The sequence below is a fragment of the Nuphar pumila genome, chromosome 15 (assembly GCF_984573655.1).
Source record: "Nuphar pumila chromosome 15, dmNupPumi1.hap1.1, whole genome shotgun sequence".
Taxonomy (NCBI): domain Eukaryota; kingdom Viridiplantae; phylum Streptophyta; class Magnoliopsida; order Nymphaeales; family Nymphaeaceae; genus Nuphar; species Nuphar pumila.
The window spans coordinates 65,151,949-65,169,965 of NC_143263.1; the positions used below are offsets into that span (position 1 = coordinate 65,151,949).

At 41.6% G+C, this 18,017-nt stretch overlaps 1 protein-coding gene across 3 annotated transcripts in view; it reads left to right on the top strand.

Moving 5' to 3' along the window:
* The first annotated feature begins 656 nt into the window (after window positions 1–656).
* LOC149815479 (nifU-like protein 4, mitochondrial) overlaps window positions 657–18,017 on the top strand; it is a 317,157-nt gene continuing 299,796 nt past the window's right edge. For all 3 annotated transcript variants that reach the window (XM_089989857.1, XM_089989856.1, XM_089989855.1), the window contains exon 1: window positions 657–827. In XM_089989857.1, the coding sequence (XP_089845983.1) occupies window positions 750–827 (78 nt within the window). In that variant the 5' untranslated portion in view covers window positions 657–749. The remainder of the gene's footprint in view (window positions 828–18,017) is intronic.

An 18,017-nucleotide genomic window follows, 5' to 3' on the forward strand; every position in this document is an offset into this window, starting at 1 on the left:
TTCTTTTTTCTGATAAGATTGGAAAATTTTACTGTTATGTATTTTGGCTAATTATGTTTCATGGCCAATATCCAAAACTATTTGATTGAAAACAAAGTTACTCAAGTTCATAATTCACACAGTGATTCAATTGAATTTGAGAATGTATGTGCATATAAGATCATTCATCTCCAAATTATTATTGTTCAAATTGCAAGTTACCAAGTCCCATGTTCAATTAAAAAAATACAAATTTTCTCATGTCAATGACAATTTTTGAGGAAAAAAAAGTGCCAGAATGATCAGAACCGTAGAAAATCATGGTTGAAATTTACAGTGTTTACCATGGATGCAAATTTGCAGTGCCGTGGTATGTCTAATGTTAATGTTGTATGACATCATACACCAAGTACGCTTGTGTAGTGAAGTGTTCACATGACAACATTTGTAAGCGATTCTTTTTCAAATAATATGTCAGAATCTTTTCCTCTTTTATATGGTCATGGTCTTTAGCACACATTATTTCACTGACCTTGAAATTTAACTGTTTGTTCAAGAAAAGAACAAAGGGACGATGCAATTTTTTTGTTTGGCTTGTTCTCTTAGTTTAGGAAATGGCATTTATGTCACTAGTTTGATTCTCTCAGTTAATCCATAGCGTTCCAACTCCAGGGGTATCACGAGTATTCTTTGGATCAGATTTCGTGACAGTAACAAAATCTGAGGAATCTTCTTGGGACATCTTGAAACCTGAAATTTTTGCAGCAATCATGGACTTCTACATATCTGGTAAACCACTATTTCTGGATTCAGAAGTTGCATCTTCAATGGACACAGCTATTCATGAGGTATAGCTTGATTTCTCTCTTAATCTATTCATAGATGAACGGCATTTTCATTCTCTTAGGCACTTTTTGTCCAGCAATGCTTGATAGGTATACCTGCTTCTCTTCTCTCATAATTAATTTCATTTCTTTGTAATCAAGTTAAATTATGTAGTTTTGTTACTTATTAGTTGGTATGACAAGCTTCATGGTTGGATAGTATTATCGGGTACAGGAGGTAATATTTGCTTGTGTGCTACTGACATCCTTTTAATTGCCATCGTGATAAGTGACTGGGAAGCTCTTGCCATCACCAAGTCTGTCTCCTGTAGATTCAAGGGCATGTGATAGAGTTTCCTTAGTTTAAATGTTTGCTAATTGATGACATGGAAATCATAGGTTCAAGCTTTATCGACTCAATCTAATCACATAGATGTATTCAGCATAGTTTCTTTGCTAATGATCAAACCTTGGACTATGCTATTTTGATCTAAAAATATAATTTTGAGTCATGAAATTTTAGTGCATTGTGGGCTGTTGATTTTTTAAGCTATTAAAAAACCCTGCTTACATGATTTAAAACTCTTTTTCTACTAACAAACCTTGTAGATCACATTCTTAAGGTTCAATCTATAAAAAAAATCTAAAAAATATGAAAAGGTGTTTTTCCATGCCTTCAGTAGCACCAAATATGGACCCATATGTATGTGCATTATATATAGATAGATAGATTGAGAGTAGTTGCCTATGGTAGCCTACTCCCCAGCGCCGTCCATCGCGGATGATGGACGGCACCCGAGCATAAATTGCACGTTCAAAAACACCTTTTAGTGGCAGGTGCTAACTGCCACTAAAAGTCTATTTCACAACTTTGATGTGTGTGCAGGGAGAGCTGTAGGCAGCTAGTCCTTTCTCTCTCTCTCCTCTCTCTCTCCCTATATCTATATATAAGAGAGAGATTTGTTTGTCCTACCACCTATAAGGTGTGGAATAAGTGCTGATTTTCAATGTTGTCATGTTGTGCAAATCAGACCCCACAGATGTGTTCAACATGTTTTATTTGCTAAGAATAGGCTGTTGGATCATCTTCTTTTTGATTTTTTTTTTTATGAGAATTAAAATTTATGAAATTTTTGGACCCAAGACCCCAAAGATATTGCATATGCGAGCAATATCTTTAAGAGAATACATTCTCTTAAGATAGTTTTATGCTTTATTTGCATGTTCAAATTTAGCTAGACTCGAACACTTCTTGATATCGATACTACTAATGAGGCAAGACATAATCTTGGCATGACCCATTCTCCACTCTTTATTTTTTTCTCATAAGTGACTATCAAATTGGTCTTTTTTACCTTCGTAAGAGATACTTCTTTTTCTCCTTTTATCTTAGTAAGCATTAGTTTGGTTTCCTAATCGATCACATCCACTACCACAACCCTTTTCCCCATACGAGGTGCTTTATAATTGAAGTTCATGTTACATAGTTTGAATCATTGGGCTTGATGGGTTTTATGGTGACATTTTCATTGTCATCTATTTTTACAAGGGCAAAGATAAAGCAAAAGAGTAGAGAGAAGGAGATAAAGAAGAGAGGAAAGAATAAGAGCAAAAGTGGAAATCAAGAGCACTCCACCATCAAGCAAAGGCCACCGATCAAGGGCACGAACACTCCTTCACCAAGCAAGCACCACCATTCTATCACTTGAAACACAATTGCGATCTTATTAACACTTGAATAGAGATTACAAGAGAGCTTCAACACTTTTAAATTTAGGGTGTCACACTTCTCAATGCACCAAAAATAATTTCATCTTGATCACTAAGCTCTGCTACCATGATAGAAAATGAGGTTTCTTAAAGATATTTACAAAATCAATAAAGCAGACACTCAAATAGTTCCATCAAAACACCAAAATGAATAGACAAAGAACCACAAATAGGTTCACTCACAAGCACCCACTAGAGGGACAAGAACAGGAGATAAAAAAGTAATATTTTAATGATCTCAAAACATGTAAGCATACATTGTGGTAGGGTTTTGCCTCGTATTTATACACATGAGAAGAGGCTCAAGAGAGAGTCGTTGGGGTCCCAATGGCTCTCTATATTGACTATGTAATGAGATATACGGAAATACAAATGCTCAATAAAGAACCGAAAATCACAAGCACTTAATGTGCAAAATGCACAAACCCACTATAGGGTGAATGCCAAAAGGCAAAAAGAAATATTATTAACAAGTAAAAGGGATTGGACAAGATACTTTACATGAGGGAAAGGCCCTCTCTTTATAAGAAAAAGGAGCGCAGTAAGAGGGGGACCATTGGGACTCCCATTATAGTCGTTTGGGAGCCCCAACGACTATAATAGCGGGGTCCCCAATGGTTCCTTTACAATGAATTTTAAAAAAATAAAAAGAGCAAAATAAAAAAAAGAAAAAGAAAATCCTATGAAAAATAAAATGTGCAATGAAATAACCAAAATACCCCTATCAAGTATTTTGATACAAATATACCAAGAATATATATATATATATATATATATATATATATATATATATATATATATATATATATATATATATATATATATATATATATATATAACACCCCTTCCCAAACTTTAGGGGGAGAAAACCCAAAGTTTGCCAAGGAGAAACAAAAAATGAGGAGTTAGAAGCCTTTTAGTGAAGTCAACCAACTACTATTCTGATGTGACATAAGGTAATGTAATAGTTTCCTTGAGGTATTCATCTCGAACATAGTGACGGACCATTTCAATATGCTTGGTACTCTGATGGAAAGTATGGTTGCTTGAAATGTAGATCACACTCTTGTTGTCACAACACATCTTCGAGGGAGTTGAGATAAGAATTCCCATATCATAGAGAAGACTTCTAAGCCATACAATTTCTATGATTGTAGTTTCCATGACACGATATTCAGCTTCTGTGGATGACAAAGAAACTTTTTGCTGCTTCTTGCACCTCCAAGAAATAAGTGAATCCCCTAAGAAAATGCAAAAACCAACAGTTGAGATTCGATCATTGGGATTACTTATTCAATCTGCATTAGTATAAGCAGTTAAGTCAAAAGATGAAGAGGATAAAAAAAGTCTTTTTGGGATGATGTTCTTGATGTAACGCACAATTCTCATGACAGCGGCCATATGAACTATCGTAGGAGCATGCTGAGACTGGCTTGCTGTATGAACCGCATGAGCAATATCCAGTCGGGTGATGGATAAGTAGGTAAGAGATCCAATTAATTGATGATAAGGAGTAGGATCATCAAGTAGAACACCATCCTCAAATCTTAATTTAGCATTTATAACTTCAGAAGTGTCTACTTTCTTTTCATTTGAAATCCTCGACTTAGTGCAGATGTCCACGGCCAGTTTCATTTGGCATAGAATGTATCCTTGAGATGAATAAGCCACCTCAATACCTAAAAAGTATCTCAAAAAACCCAAGTCAGACATATCAAAAGTTTTCTTTAATATAGACTTAATGTCATTTACTACCTTTTTATCACTTCCCGTGATGATCATATCATCAACATAAAAGAGAAGAATTACAATAGAATCACCTGTTTTCTTAACAAAGAGAGCAGTGTTAGTATAACAAAAGACAAAACCTAGATTAATTAATACATTGCTAAATTTGTCATACCAAGCCTTGAAAGTTTGTCTAAGACCATATAATGTTTTTTTTAGTTTCAAAACTTTTTCATTTAAATTCATGCCAAGAGGAGGATCCATATAAACTTCTTCACTAAGATCTCCATTAAAAAAAACATTTTTAACATTAAGTTAATAAATATGCCATTTTTTAATAGAACCAATTGCAATAAGAGCCCGAACACTTGTCATTCGAGCTACCGGGACAAACATCTCATCATAATCTACCCCATACTCTTGTGCATATCCTTTGGCTACCAATCTAGCCTTATATCTTTCTAAGGAGCCATTACTTTTTGTTTTTAATTTAAAAACCCACCTATATCCTATGGATTTCTTTCTTTGAGGATTAATAATTTCTCAAGTTTGAGCTTTCTTACGTGCATTAAGTTAATGTTCCATAGCTTCATTCCAATGTGCATATTGTTTAGCATCATTATAATGAGACAGTTCATAAAAATAGTGGATAGCTAATAAACAAGCTCTAAAATGTGGTGAAAAAGACTCATAAGACACAAATCTATTATTAGAATATGGATCAGATATGGATCCAGTAGAGGATCCATATCACGTGTATATTTATGTAATTTGTATTACTAATGCAGGGCAGTTTTGTCCATGCAAAAGAAGTTTTAAGCCTATTAAACTTAACAATGTTTTAGTGCAGCCAATCAAGATTAGAGTGGCTGCCGATTCTCAACGAGCACCTGAGTTCTCTTTCTCCTCTCTCTCTCTCTCCTCATTTCTCGATTCTTGCAGCAGTTTTATCATGATATCAGAGCATCAACTTCTTTGGGCATAAAAAGGGCCTTCATCGGAACCGGGAAAAGCTGTGTCCTCGTCGTCAGACTTTTTCTCCTTCCTGTCTCACACAAAGGCTTCACGCGTCTTCTCCTCTCGCCATCACGCGACTCAGTTTTCTCGCCATCAGGTTTTATTTCTCCTGTTTCATGTGACTAAAGCTGCGTTCTTTGTCTTCTTGTCGTCAGATTTTTTTGTCTCACGTGACTCCTGGTTTCAAGAAACTCGTCTGGTCACGCAAGTTTCTTTTTATTTTCTTCACTCCACGCACCCAACTTTGGTCACGTGAACACCCTGGTCATGTGAACACCACTTGTTCACGTCAACCGTGTTTTCCCTGTTTCACGTCTTCTTTATTCATACGAGTCTTTTGGTTTTATTTCACGAAATTTGTTCTTGTCACGTGAACATCTTCTAATCACGTCAGCTGCGTGTTCCCTCTGTATCACGCTTCATTTTCTCATATGAGTTTCCTCATCGTAATTCATTTGCTCAAGCACGCATAAGCTGAGTTCCTACATTCATTTTTACCTACTTTCATCTGTCTTTGTCTATGTTTTCTCATTGATTGAGTCAGATCTGAACCCTACACAGATCTACCGACGTAAAGCTGTTTTCCTCTCACTTGATTCTTCATAATTCTGTCGTGAGTCATGACAACCTCTCCTTTGTGTGCAGGTTCCTGCCACAAAAGTTGTTCTCTGTCATAAGCTTGCAAATGAACAGTTCAGCTAACTCGGGGCTTTCCTCTAATTTTCTTGGGCAGCTCGTTTATGAAAAATTGAATACCAATAATTATTTGACTTGGTGTAAAACCCCATTTAAAAAAAAAAAAATTTGTTTGGACCCGGGCCGGGTCAGGTCCGGACCCGACCCGGGCCCCTTTTTTTTTTAGGGTTTTAAGTAACCCGAGCTTTCGAGCGCCGCTCCTCCTCCCCTTCGGTACCGGGTGAATTAGGGAAACCCATCGAGGGTTTCCCCATTCGGTTGCCGCCTGTGCCTTTAAGAGAAGCGTTGGAGGGCAAGGGGAGTCACGCCTCCCTCTCGCAGCCCTCGCCCCCCATTTGCGTTGATCTCCTCCCTTCTCCGCACGCCGCCGACGCCGGCCACCACTCCCAGGTACGCCACCCTCTTCTCCTCCCTCTTCTCTTCCTCACCCCCTCCCTGTCACTTCGTCGGGAGGCCGACAGGTTGCTCACAGCCCCTACCGAGGCCTCCCACCACCCCCTGTGCCCATCCGGGGCCTGACAGGTGGCCTACGGGTCCTCTGTAGTCCCCTTTTCCCTCTGAGATTCACCGGAGTGCCGGCAGGGGACCTGTCGCCCCTGCAACACCCCTTTTTCCTGCCCCCTTCGCGTTGTCGGCAGAGGCTCAGCCCCTGCCACTTTGTGCTGTCGGCAGGGGCTCACCCCCTGCCACTTTGTGGTTGTCGGCAGGGGCTGGCCCACCTGCCGTCCTGTGCGGTCGGCAGGGGCTCAGCCCCTGCCACTTCGTGCTGTCGGCAGAGGCTCAGCCCTTGCCACTTCGTGCTGTTGGCAGGGGCTCAGCCCGTGCCACTTTGTGGTCGTCGGCAGGGGCTGACCCCCCTGCCGTTCTGTGTTGTCGGCAGGGGCTCAGCCCCTGCCACTTTGTGATGTCGGCAAAGGCTCAGCCCCTGCCACTTCGTGCTGTTGGCAGGGGCGCAACCCCTGCCACTTTGTGCTGTTGGCAGGGGCGCAACCCCTGCCACTTTGTGGTCGTCGGCAGGGGCTGGCCCCCTTGCCGTCCTGTGCTGTCGACAGGGGCTCAGCCCTTGCCACTTCATGCTGTTGGCAGAGGCGCAGCCCCTGCCACTTTGTGGCCATCGGCAGGGGCTGGCCCCTTTGCCGTCCTGTGCTGTCGGCAAAGGCTCAGCCCCTGCCACTTTGTGGTCGTCGGCAGGGGCTGGCCCCTCTACCGTCCTGTGCTGTCGACAGGGGCTCAGCCCCTGCCACTTTGTGCTGTTGGCAGGGACGCAGCCCCTGCCACTTTGTGGCCGTCGACAAGGGCTGGCCCCCCTGCCGTCCTGTGCTGTCGGCAGGGGCTGGCCCCCCTGCCGTCCTGTGCTGTCGGCAGGGGCTCGGCCCCTACCACTTCGTAACGTCGGCAGGGGCTGCCCCCCTGCCACCTCGGTGCTGTCGGCAGGGGCTCAGCCCCTGTCACTTGATGGTTTTCGGCAGGGGCTCAGCCCCTGCTGCTTCGTTGCTGTCGGCAGGGGCTCAGCCCTTGCCACTTCGTGCTGTTGGCAGGGGCGCAGCCCCTGCCACTTTGTGGCCATCGGCAAGGGCTGGCCCCCCTGCCGTCCTGTGCTGTCGGCAAAGGCTCAGCCCCTGCCACTTTGTGGCCGTCGGCAGGGGCTGGCCCCTCTACCGTCCTGTGCTGTCGACAGGGGCTCAGCCCCTGCCACTTTGTGCTGTCGGCAGGGGCTCAGCCCTTGCCACTTCGTGCTGTTGGCAGGGGCGCAGCCCCTGCCACTTTGTGGCCGTCGACAGGGGCTGTCCCCCTGCCGTCCTGTGCTGTTGGCAGGGGCTCAGCCCCTGCCACTTCGTGCCGTCGCAGGGGCTGCCCCCCTGCCACCTCGGTGTTGTAGGCAGGGGCTGCCCCCTTGCCACCTCGGTGCTGTCGGCAGGGGCTCAGCCCCTATCACTTGATGGTTGTCGGCAGGGGCTCAGCCCCTGCTGCTTCGTTGCTGTCGGCAGGGGCTGGACCCCTGTCGCCTCGTTGCTGTCGGCAAGGGCTGGACCCCTGTCGCCTCGTTGCTGTCGGCAGGGGCTGGCCCCCTACCGCCACGCTATTTTCGACAGGGGCTCATCCCGTGTCGCCCCGCTATTGTCGGCAGGCAGGGGCTTGTCCCCTGTCGCTTGTCTGTTTTCGGCCAGCAGGGTCACACCCCTGCTGCCTCTCTCTTTTTCTATTGGCAAGCTTGTTTTTCTACTTCTTCACATGATAATTAACGTAGCACTGTTGCAGACCTCGCATCGGACCCCCGCTCTGGCTCCACGGCCTGAGCCTCGTATCATCTACACGCGTAGACGCACGCAGCTGCACGACATCCCGAGGTAGGGGAAAGTCGCACGAAAAGTTTGTATGAACAAAATAAAATAAGACTTCTGAGATATAATAGTTATTTTACATACCTGCTTATCTGAAAAAGTATTGGCTGGTCAGAGTTTTACTCATTTTGATTCTTTTGAAATTGCATGCTTAATGTAAATTTTGTGGTTAGACTCATTCTAGAAAGAATCAAGTAGTTTAATTGGCATACCTGTTTACGTGTAGGATTAATTAACTCGTGATTGTCTGTTTTGCATGCTTATTCTTTGAAACTGCATACTTAAGGTAGACTTTGTGAGTTGACTCAATTCTGAAGAGAAAACCACTGTCATTGCTATTGTAACTGAACCTTAAGTCATGTACGGTATGAATTTTATGTGAGGTCATGGAGTATCCTGAAGTAGGAATCAACACTTTATTGATTTTGATATGATATTATCGGCCTCCACAGGCCAATTGCTCAGAAAAGCAATACATGTCAGGTATGAACCAAAAGAATCATAAAACCTTATTTGTTGCCCTCTCATCGTAGTCGTACCTCTAGGGAGGTACAACCGTACTTTTGGGACAAGTACGTCCCATGTGGGTTACGATGGTTGGAGGATGAGGTTGTAGCAACCTCGATGCGTGCAATTAGCACGATGCTGAGATCACATAAATGGTGACCTTTCGCCTTCATAGGCAAGATGCTCGAGTGGGTCTAATACACCAGAGCATGTAGGATGGTGCGGTGGTTAAGAAACCCCCGTCGTACCCATTCGATTTTCACGGTTCATCAAGGGAGAGGATGGATGGTACAAAGACTCCGATGGACAGGTTGTTAACAACCACCCCACGGGCAAAAAACTCAGTTTCCCCAGTCATCGGAGTTAGGGGAATTGGGATTACCATAAATTATCCTAGGTGGTAACTCCCAGACACTTCTGCAGAAGTTGGATGCATCCATGGGCTACGAATGCCTTTGGGGATTTACTCTCTTGGTCACTGACCGTCCCCTTAGAAGCGGACTCAGTCAGTCATCCGGGTTAATGAAAACACCTGACATAATAAACCCCTGGATCGGTCTCGGTTGTTTCTACGTTTTGCGTCTGTGCGTACCCACATGCCAGTTAATATCAGAACTTAAAGAATATCTTCATGAATAGTTGTAGATGATTGAGACTTACACTGCTTCAACTAACAGCTCTTTGCACATATTACATTTGTTAGAATAGACTACAATTGTATTAATTGCTTAAATATCATAACTGCTTATCTCATGAATGTCCTGTTTTATTTTCATTCTACTTATCTGTTCGTGCACCTACTGGTTTGTTATGAAACTGACACATTTCATGGGCAGGTGAGGAGTAAGACTTCACTGGCGGCCGATGGCGTGGTGCAATATGGATCAAGATTTATCTTCTTTCTGCTGGCGGCTTGGCTTTGAGTCTTTTTGGAGTCTTCCTTAGATTTATTGAACTTTGGAACAAAATGCTCATTTTGTAATAAACTGCAGATTTTTAATCTATTGTCTTATTTCTTCAATTCCTTTGAGTTGTTGTACATGTGAATGATGATTTTCAACTAACGTACCCAGGATTGTTGACTTGTGCTCCTTTCAAAATATCTTCCGCTGTCGTTTTTAAAAGTTAAAACTTTAAATCTTTGAAAGGTTTTTCGATAAGGTTTTCGAAATCACAAGTCGAAATTTTGGGGCGTTACAACTTGGTATCAGAGCCAGATTAGAAAGGGGTGAAATCTTAACTATTGAGCATCCCATCGCGCTGTAAGTAAGTCTTTGATATTTTATAGCATGTTTAAACTAAATTATATTCTTGTTTTATTCGTAGTACCGTTGGATAGTTGGATCCGTTTACTGGTTCTAGTGGTAGTCGCGGTAGGGGCACGCGTAGAGTACGTAGCCGTTCCGTAAGGGAGAGGGGCGGACATGAGATGTTCAGGGCTGGTTACTGGGCTAACCGCCCTCCTCTACCCATTTTTACGGATGAGCATGGCTTCCCACTACCGATCGCCTACCAGATACCCTTGGCAGCAACGTGGGCTGAGGTGCATGCTCGAGAAGGTGGTTTCACACCTTTACACATTCGGGTGCACCATCAGACACCACAGGAGTCGTCGGGAGATTTTGTTCCCCCTGAGTTAGCAGAAGAGTGTGGTTTCTTTGGAGGAACAAGGCACACCATGGATGCTTGCCTCCACAAGGTCGAGCATGACGGCAAGATCGCAATTTCGACTGCAGGCGAGCAACCGCCACCTACAGCAGACCCAGTGGGCGGTGTATCACCCACATACACACCTGCGACGGATTCTTCAGATTATAGTCTTGGCTCACTAGAATATACCCCGGCGACGCCCCTTTACGGGCAGGAGACCTCCTACGAGGAGCCACTTCCCTTCACCCCTAAGCGCAGATTCAGGCGCGCAGGCAATAGAAGAGAATAGCTTAGAAAGTACTCTAGCCGTCCCTAAGGGGGGGTAGCACTTACCCAGTTTTACTGGAGTCTGTGAAGTCATTTATAATTACGGAATAGAACTTTTGCTTATGTACCAGCACAGTTGGATTCTAAATATTTGACTTTCGTAATAAAGATCTATGTTTTTGCCTTTGCTCCTATACTTATGCCTACTTGTACGTCTTCAGTATTTTTGACCTTAATCTTGGTTGCTTTTTAAGGATGGAGGGAAACTCAAGCAACAACATGGCCGATGAGTTGCGTGAGCAGAGGGGATTCATGATGGATACCCTCAACTCCTTAGCTGAAGTGATTCGTAACCAGGGTCGCCCCCATCAGGATCTGGGTTCCCTTGTTGGGAATGCACCAACTGCCACCTATGAAAAAATTCTGAAGCTTGACTCTTCTACCTTCTTGTTATCGACGCAAAATTTTTCCCGTCTTCCCTTCCTTGCGGAAGAGAGAGGGAAACGCTTTCGCGATTGAAACTTGATCGGATTTTGGAAATTTGTTTTGAAATACTCACCTCCATTTTGAAAATTATGGGAAAATCCATGGGATGGGGCTCGACCTGTCGGTACGAGGTTCGACCGTTCCTGCCGCCTTTAACAGGGGTAATCAAACCAAGGACCAAAATTGTGCTTGACTTAATTAAATCATCAAAAATCGTGTTCTATCCTAAATGCACAGAGAATTCAGGCATGTGCTATGAGATTTTGGAAAATGGAAGTAGGAAAAACATGATGTATACTTGAAAAATATTTGGAGTTGAAAGCTATTTCTCAGGGAAAGTCAATTTCTCAGAAAACTCAGAAGAAAGGGGTTTTGAAATCACGAGAAAGTTCATAAAGTTGTGGGAAAATCATGAATGGTTGAAATCCTGGGAAAATAGAAGTGATTCTTGAGAAAAAGGTGAACATTTAAAAAAGGAAACACTTCTCGGGAAAATTCGGACTTTGAGAATTTTCTTAGGAAGATGATGAAAAGTTTATAGGAAAACTCATTGGAGAAGAAAACTGAAACTTGGGAAATTGAAATCTTGGGAATCTTACCTTTGAAATACTTGGAAATCAATTTTTGATTCTTGAGGAAGATTGGAAAACTCTTTTTGAAGATCTTAAGAAAATAACATTTTCCAAGGAAAATCGAGGGAAACTTTGATCTTGGAAATCCAACTTAGAAGTTTCTTGAGAGACTGGTTTCCATGGAAAACTGTGAAAACTTGACTTGGGAAAACCGATTTTGGAAAATACTCAGAGTTTCTTGAGAAATCGATTTCTTTGAGAATGAAGTTTTCTTAAGAAAATCATGGGAAAACCAATGATTTCATGATGCAAATGATATGAGTGAATGAATGCATTTTGAAAGATTTTCTAAGAAATTTGTTGGAAAATGTGTATTAAGTCAAAATAAATCATTCACATATTCTGATTGTGGCCATGAATATGTTCAGAGTTTAGTTGATTTAATGCACAATGCTTTGAAAATATTGGAAATATGATGTGCATTTTTAAGATAGCCTAAGAGTGTAGGCTCAATGTCACTAGTAGAAAGATGATGGACCTGGGTCTCGTCCATATTCCGACTAGGGCCGTAAATATGGATTCCACCGAGTTCATCAACTCCCTAAGAGTTGGTGTGCGTGCCATTCGTGAACATCCATAGTGCTTTTGAAATAAAATGCATGAATCATAGAAACATGATATTGCATGAATTTAAACTATATGATATGCATCCTAGTCTAAGCAGAAAATTGAATTTCTTATTCCAAAATTTACATTATTACATCACTAAATAAATGAAATAAAAGGAAATTGCAGACTTCAGCTCCTTCATTTGAATGTCCCTGCCAAACTTGAAATAAGGTTAGCTCAAATATGTGGGTTTTTCCAAGATTTTCCAATAATATTCTGAAATTATTGGATTTAATTGGACATAAACCCTATTATCATGCTTCCTTGATATTTGAAATGATGAAAATGCAAGAAATTTAGTAGAAAATAGTTTAAAATTCGAAATTGGGGTCAAAATGACCAAAATACCCCTAATATTAAAGTTATACCTTTAAAATCAGGGTTTTTGAAGAAAATTTTAGTAAAAATTGAGATTTTGAAATTCGAATTAAAACAAATGATGACGAAATGCATGATGGGACATGATGACATGCTGCTAAACACCTTAGGACTGTAAAATCAGAATTTGACATTATGCAATTTATCCAAAATAACGAATTTTGCTTGTTTTTCGCTTGGATCCAGGTCCCGTGGGGCTTGTTATGATATTATGGCTAAGCCAAGCCTCAAATGAATTCCAAATGCTGTCAAATTCGGTATGGAGCAGATACCTATCCTGACAAACAGCCTAGAATGCTAAAACTCACGAAATGATATGATTTAAATGCTAAAATTTAAAGAAAATCCTAAAATGGACGAATTTCGCCTACGGACCCGAACCAAATACAATGCTTAATATGATAATGCAAAAATTACACCATAAAAACCTCTGATATTTTTCAGACTGCTAAAGGACCCAAAATTAAACATTTTGGGTTTTTACAGCCTCGGGATTCGAACTACGGTGAGTTCGGTAACAGGCATTTGGTTCTGTCGAAGGTAAAATTGAACTAATTTAATATAAAAATGCTAAAAAAATATAAACCAGCCATGGAAATTTCTGATATTTAACTGAGATACTCACGACACATATAGGGACAAATTTCATGTTTATGACTTTGGCATTTGATCAACAGAAACATGGATACAAAATGCAACTTTTCATGCCTGAAGCAACAGAACAAACAAATGTGACAAAACAGAGGACTGACAAGAAAAATCCGAAACAGATCTCACAACTGTTCTAAAAATCAGTCTTTTAGATGAAAACATAAGATATCCCTAACATGACATTCACTTTTTACAGATTCGTATTTGGAGCAATACCCAAAGAGAACCCATCGCCTTAAGTCAATCCAAATTCTCAGAGACCCAAATCAGGCTCTGACACGTGTCCCGAACTCTCAGATTTGTGTCAGACATTCAAAAAATTCATAAAATTCTGAGCAAATCATATTAAATACTAGACATCATCCTGAGTTCAAGACAGTTTTCGGATCGAACATCGGACCTCATATGAGAGAGATCTCGATTTTACAAATCTGAGATAAATTTTCAAAACGTATCCCGGGTAACAAAACCCGACCTACCATTTTGAACGTTTACCATAGTAAATAAATTCAAATTATTCCGAATTTTTGGCAGATTGCTAGGGACACCTAGGGACGCGTGCTGTGATTTTTTTGGCATTTTTAAAGAAAAATAAATACATGAAATGACGAGTGGACTGACTGACAAAAACATGGAGTTACCTAAATGAAGCTGAATGCATGAAACATCAAAAAAAATCATAGAGCATGCTATTTTAATGAAATAAAATATAAATCTACCCTATTTTAATGCATGAACGTGATGAAATGCTAAAATTTGAATCAAGAAAGCATTAAAACATTTTTTTGATATATGTCATTTTATGAGAATAGCTCGATCCATCCCTCGGATGAGCTCTTTCTTCAAACGACAACACGAATCAAATCATGATAAAAATCGATTGGAATAGGGGCTTACCTTGTGTTCTCCTGCGGTTTTGGAACTCCCGAAGTGAGCGTCTACCTTGATAATGGACTCCAGAGGGGCGTGAATCCAGAGGAAACCAAGAAAGAAAGAAAATAGAATTCTGAAGTTCAATTCCCAAACAGGGCTCTCCTGAGCTGTGCATGGGCTAGGGTATTTGTAGAAATTTTAGAAAATTTTGAAATTCAAAGAGGCTTAATCTGAGCCCTCCATGTGGCGCCATCTCAAGGCATGCCAATTGGATTTTTGAGAAAATAAAAATGAGAATTTTGTGGGTGAGACACCTCAGCTGGATTTGAAAATTTTCAAAATTAAGGTTTTGCTTGATTTTCTCTGCAGGAGCTTCCCATATGGCACCACCTCAGAGGGTGCTACCTTGTTGTTTGAAATTCAAAGCCTTGCTTTTCTGGAAGAAGGAGAGACTGCCATGTGGCACCATCTCAGAGCATCTACATTGACATGTGTCAGAAGGAAAGGCAGAGGATTCAGATGGTGCCACCTCAGAGAGAGTTTGAAATTTAAATTTCTGCTTTTTCTAGAGGAAAGGAGAGTCTGACATGTGGCGCCACCTCAGGGTGGCTCCACATTGACATGTGTCAGGAGGCAGGAGCTGAAGAAGCAGAAGACGCCACCTCAGAGGGGAGTTGTTCCTACTTTTTCTGATGCAGGGAGGTCGGCCATGTGGCGCCACCTCAGGGTGGCTCCTACAATGCCATGTGGCAGGAGGGAGGAAAAGAAGGGAAAGGAACATGTGGCACCATCTCAAAAAATGAATTTAAGGAGGAGACTTCAGGATTTGCGCCACCTCAGCCTGGAGTTTGAATCATTGAATTGTTGCTTTTTCTGAAGGAGGCAGAAAATGACATGTGGCATTTGCTTTTTCTGAGAAGAGCAGAGAATGACACGTGTCACTTGCTTTTTCTGAGGAAAGCAGAAAATGACATGTGGCATTTGCTTTTTCTGAGAAGAGAAGAGAATGACACGTGTCACTTGCTTTTTCTGAGGAAAGCAGAAAATGACATGTGGCATTTGCTTTTTCTGAGAAGAGCAGAGAATGATACGTGTCAGTTGCTTTTTCTGAGAAAAGCAGGGAGTGACATGTGTCACTTGCTTTTTCTGAGAAGAGCAGAGAATGACATCTGTCATTTTCTTTTTCTGAGAAGAGCAGAGAATGACATGTGTCACTTGCTTTTTCTGAGAAAAGCAGGGAGTGACATGTGTCACTTGCTTTTTCTGAGAAGAGCAGAGAATGACATGTGTCATTTGCTTTTTCTGAGAAGAGCAGAGAATGACATGTGTCATTTACTTTTTCTGAAGGAAGCTAGAAATGACATGTGTCACTTGCTTTTCTGAGAAAAGCAGAAGGTGACATGTGTCAGTCTGCTTTTTCTGAAGGAGGGAGAGATTGACACATGTCCTCTGCAGGAGACACACTTCAACTGGTGCCACCTCAGGGGAGACAAGCTTTACTTTTTCTGAACAGGACAACACATGACACGTGGAATCTCATGGTGGCCTTGAAATGACACATGGCACAGGGTGAAGATGGTGGACACTGACACGTGGCATGGAATGAAGAGGATGTCTAATGACATGTGGCGGCATCTTAAAGTGGCCCCACACTGACACGTGTCAAAGGATGGCAGAAGAGAGAAGGTGACATGTGGCGCCACCTCTAGGTGAACCCTATGCTGACACATGGCAGGTAAATGGGAGGAGAGAGAAAGGACAAGTGGCGCCAATCTAGGGGACAAGGCTCCTATATTTTTGGGTTTTTCAAAGTTCAGGTTTTTCAAAAGAAAAGCCTGTGTGAAACCATCTCGGTGTGGGTCCCATATTGCTTCTTTATTGAAATAAAGACAAGACAACAACCTCTTTTTGGAATTTTCATAAAATCTCGACTAATTGGTAAAACAGAAATTTTTGGAAAGAGTTGGCCACTGTAGGGCGATTTTGTAAAAGAATGATAGTTGAAATAGCTTACAAAAGGGCAAAATCTGAGGTGAAGTGATTGAAATCCATATTAAAAACTATCCAGATTGTTTTTCTGAGGAAATATTTTAAAATTCAGAGTCCTGGGGGTAAAATGGGAAGAACTGATAATTTTGAAGACCCAGGGTTTTGAAATCGATTTTGAAAAGAGTTGAAATTCTAATCTGGATTGGAAATTTTGAAATCAAGAGTTCTGGACCTCGAAATGACATGCTGTGCAGTGCAGTGATATGAGATGCTCATGCAATGCTATGCAATGCCATGTCTTATGGAATGCAATCCTGAACCAGGATTTGGAGATTCCCGTCTCCTGTAAGGAGTAGAATTTTGAACATCTGAACCAAAAATAAAGAAATTTTAAGAGTTGCAGATGAAATCTGGACTTTTGCAAGGTTCAGGCTCAGAAAATGACCATTTTGCCCTCCGGGGATTTCAGAGGCTGGATGCTGATGCTTGGTGGAAATGTCAGAGAGGTGAATGAAAATTTGGGGTGTTTACAGATGCCCCTCTTTGCTACTAAGCCGGCTTGTGGCCGAGCTTAGTGGCAAAGAAAAACACACCAAATTTTGGCTATATATATAAAAAAATGCCTCAGTTAGAAGGATCTAATTGAGTATGAAGAAATTGGCCCTGATGAAGATGGTAGATATGAAATGAAGAATGAAGAAAGATTCACTCTGCGAGAGTGAAGTTCAGGTTTTTGCCCTTAACCTGGATGGGACAGAAATACCTCGCATGGAACAAAGCTCAGATTTTTAACCCTTAACCTGATTGGGGAATAAAATATCTCATCGAAATGAGACTCAGATTTGTACTCTTAACCTGATCGGGTGTAAGATGAAATACCTCTTTCATTGAGGCTCAGGTTTATACCCTTATCCTGATCGAGCGGAAAATGAAATACCTCTTTGAATGAGGCTTAGGTTTATACCCTTATCCTGATCGGGCGGAAAATGGAATACCTCTTTGAATGAGGCTCAGGTTTATACCCTTATCCTGATCGGGCGGAAAATGCTATACCTCTTTGAATGAGGCTCAGGTTTGTTCCCTTATCCTGATTGGGCGGAAAATGAAATACCTCTTTGAATGAGGCTCAGGTTTGTTCCCTTATCCTGATTGGGCGGAAAATGAAATACCTCTTTGATTGAGGCTCAGGTTTGTTCCCTTATCCTGATCGGGCAAAAAATGGAATATTGGGAGGTGAATAAGACAACTTTCTTGAAGATGAACAAGGCGATGGAAATGGAATTGTAAGAGGCAATCTTGGAAGATGATCAAGACGATCTGGTGAATTTTTCATCAGTGTGAAATATGAATAAGGTAAGGAGTAAGACGACTCTTTCGACAATGCAAAAGATGGATATGACAATCTTTTGATAAGGTAACTCTTTCGGCAACACGAAAGACAGACAAGGCAAACTCTTTCAGAGAAGAGTAAGGCAACTCTTTTGACAATGCAAAAGATGAATAAGGCAATTTTTCCAACGAAGAATAAGGCAACTCTTTTGGCAATTCAAAAGATGGACGCGAGCGATCTAAAGGAACAAGGCGATTCTTTCGACAACACGAAAGATGATAAGGCGATC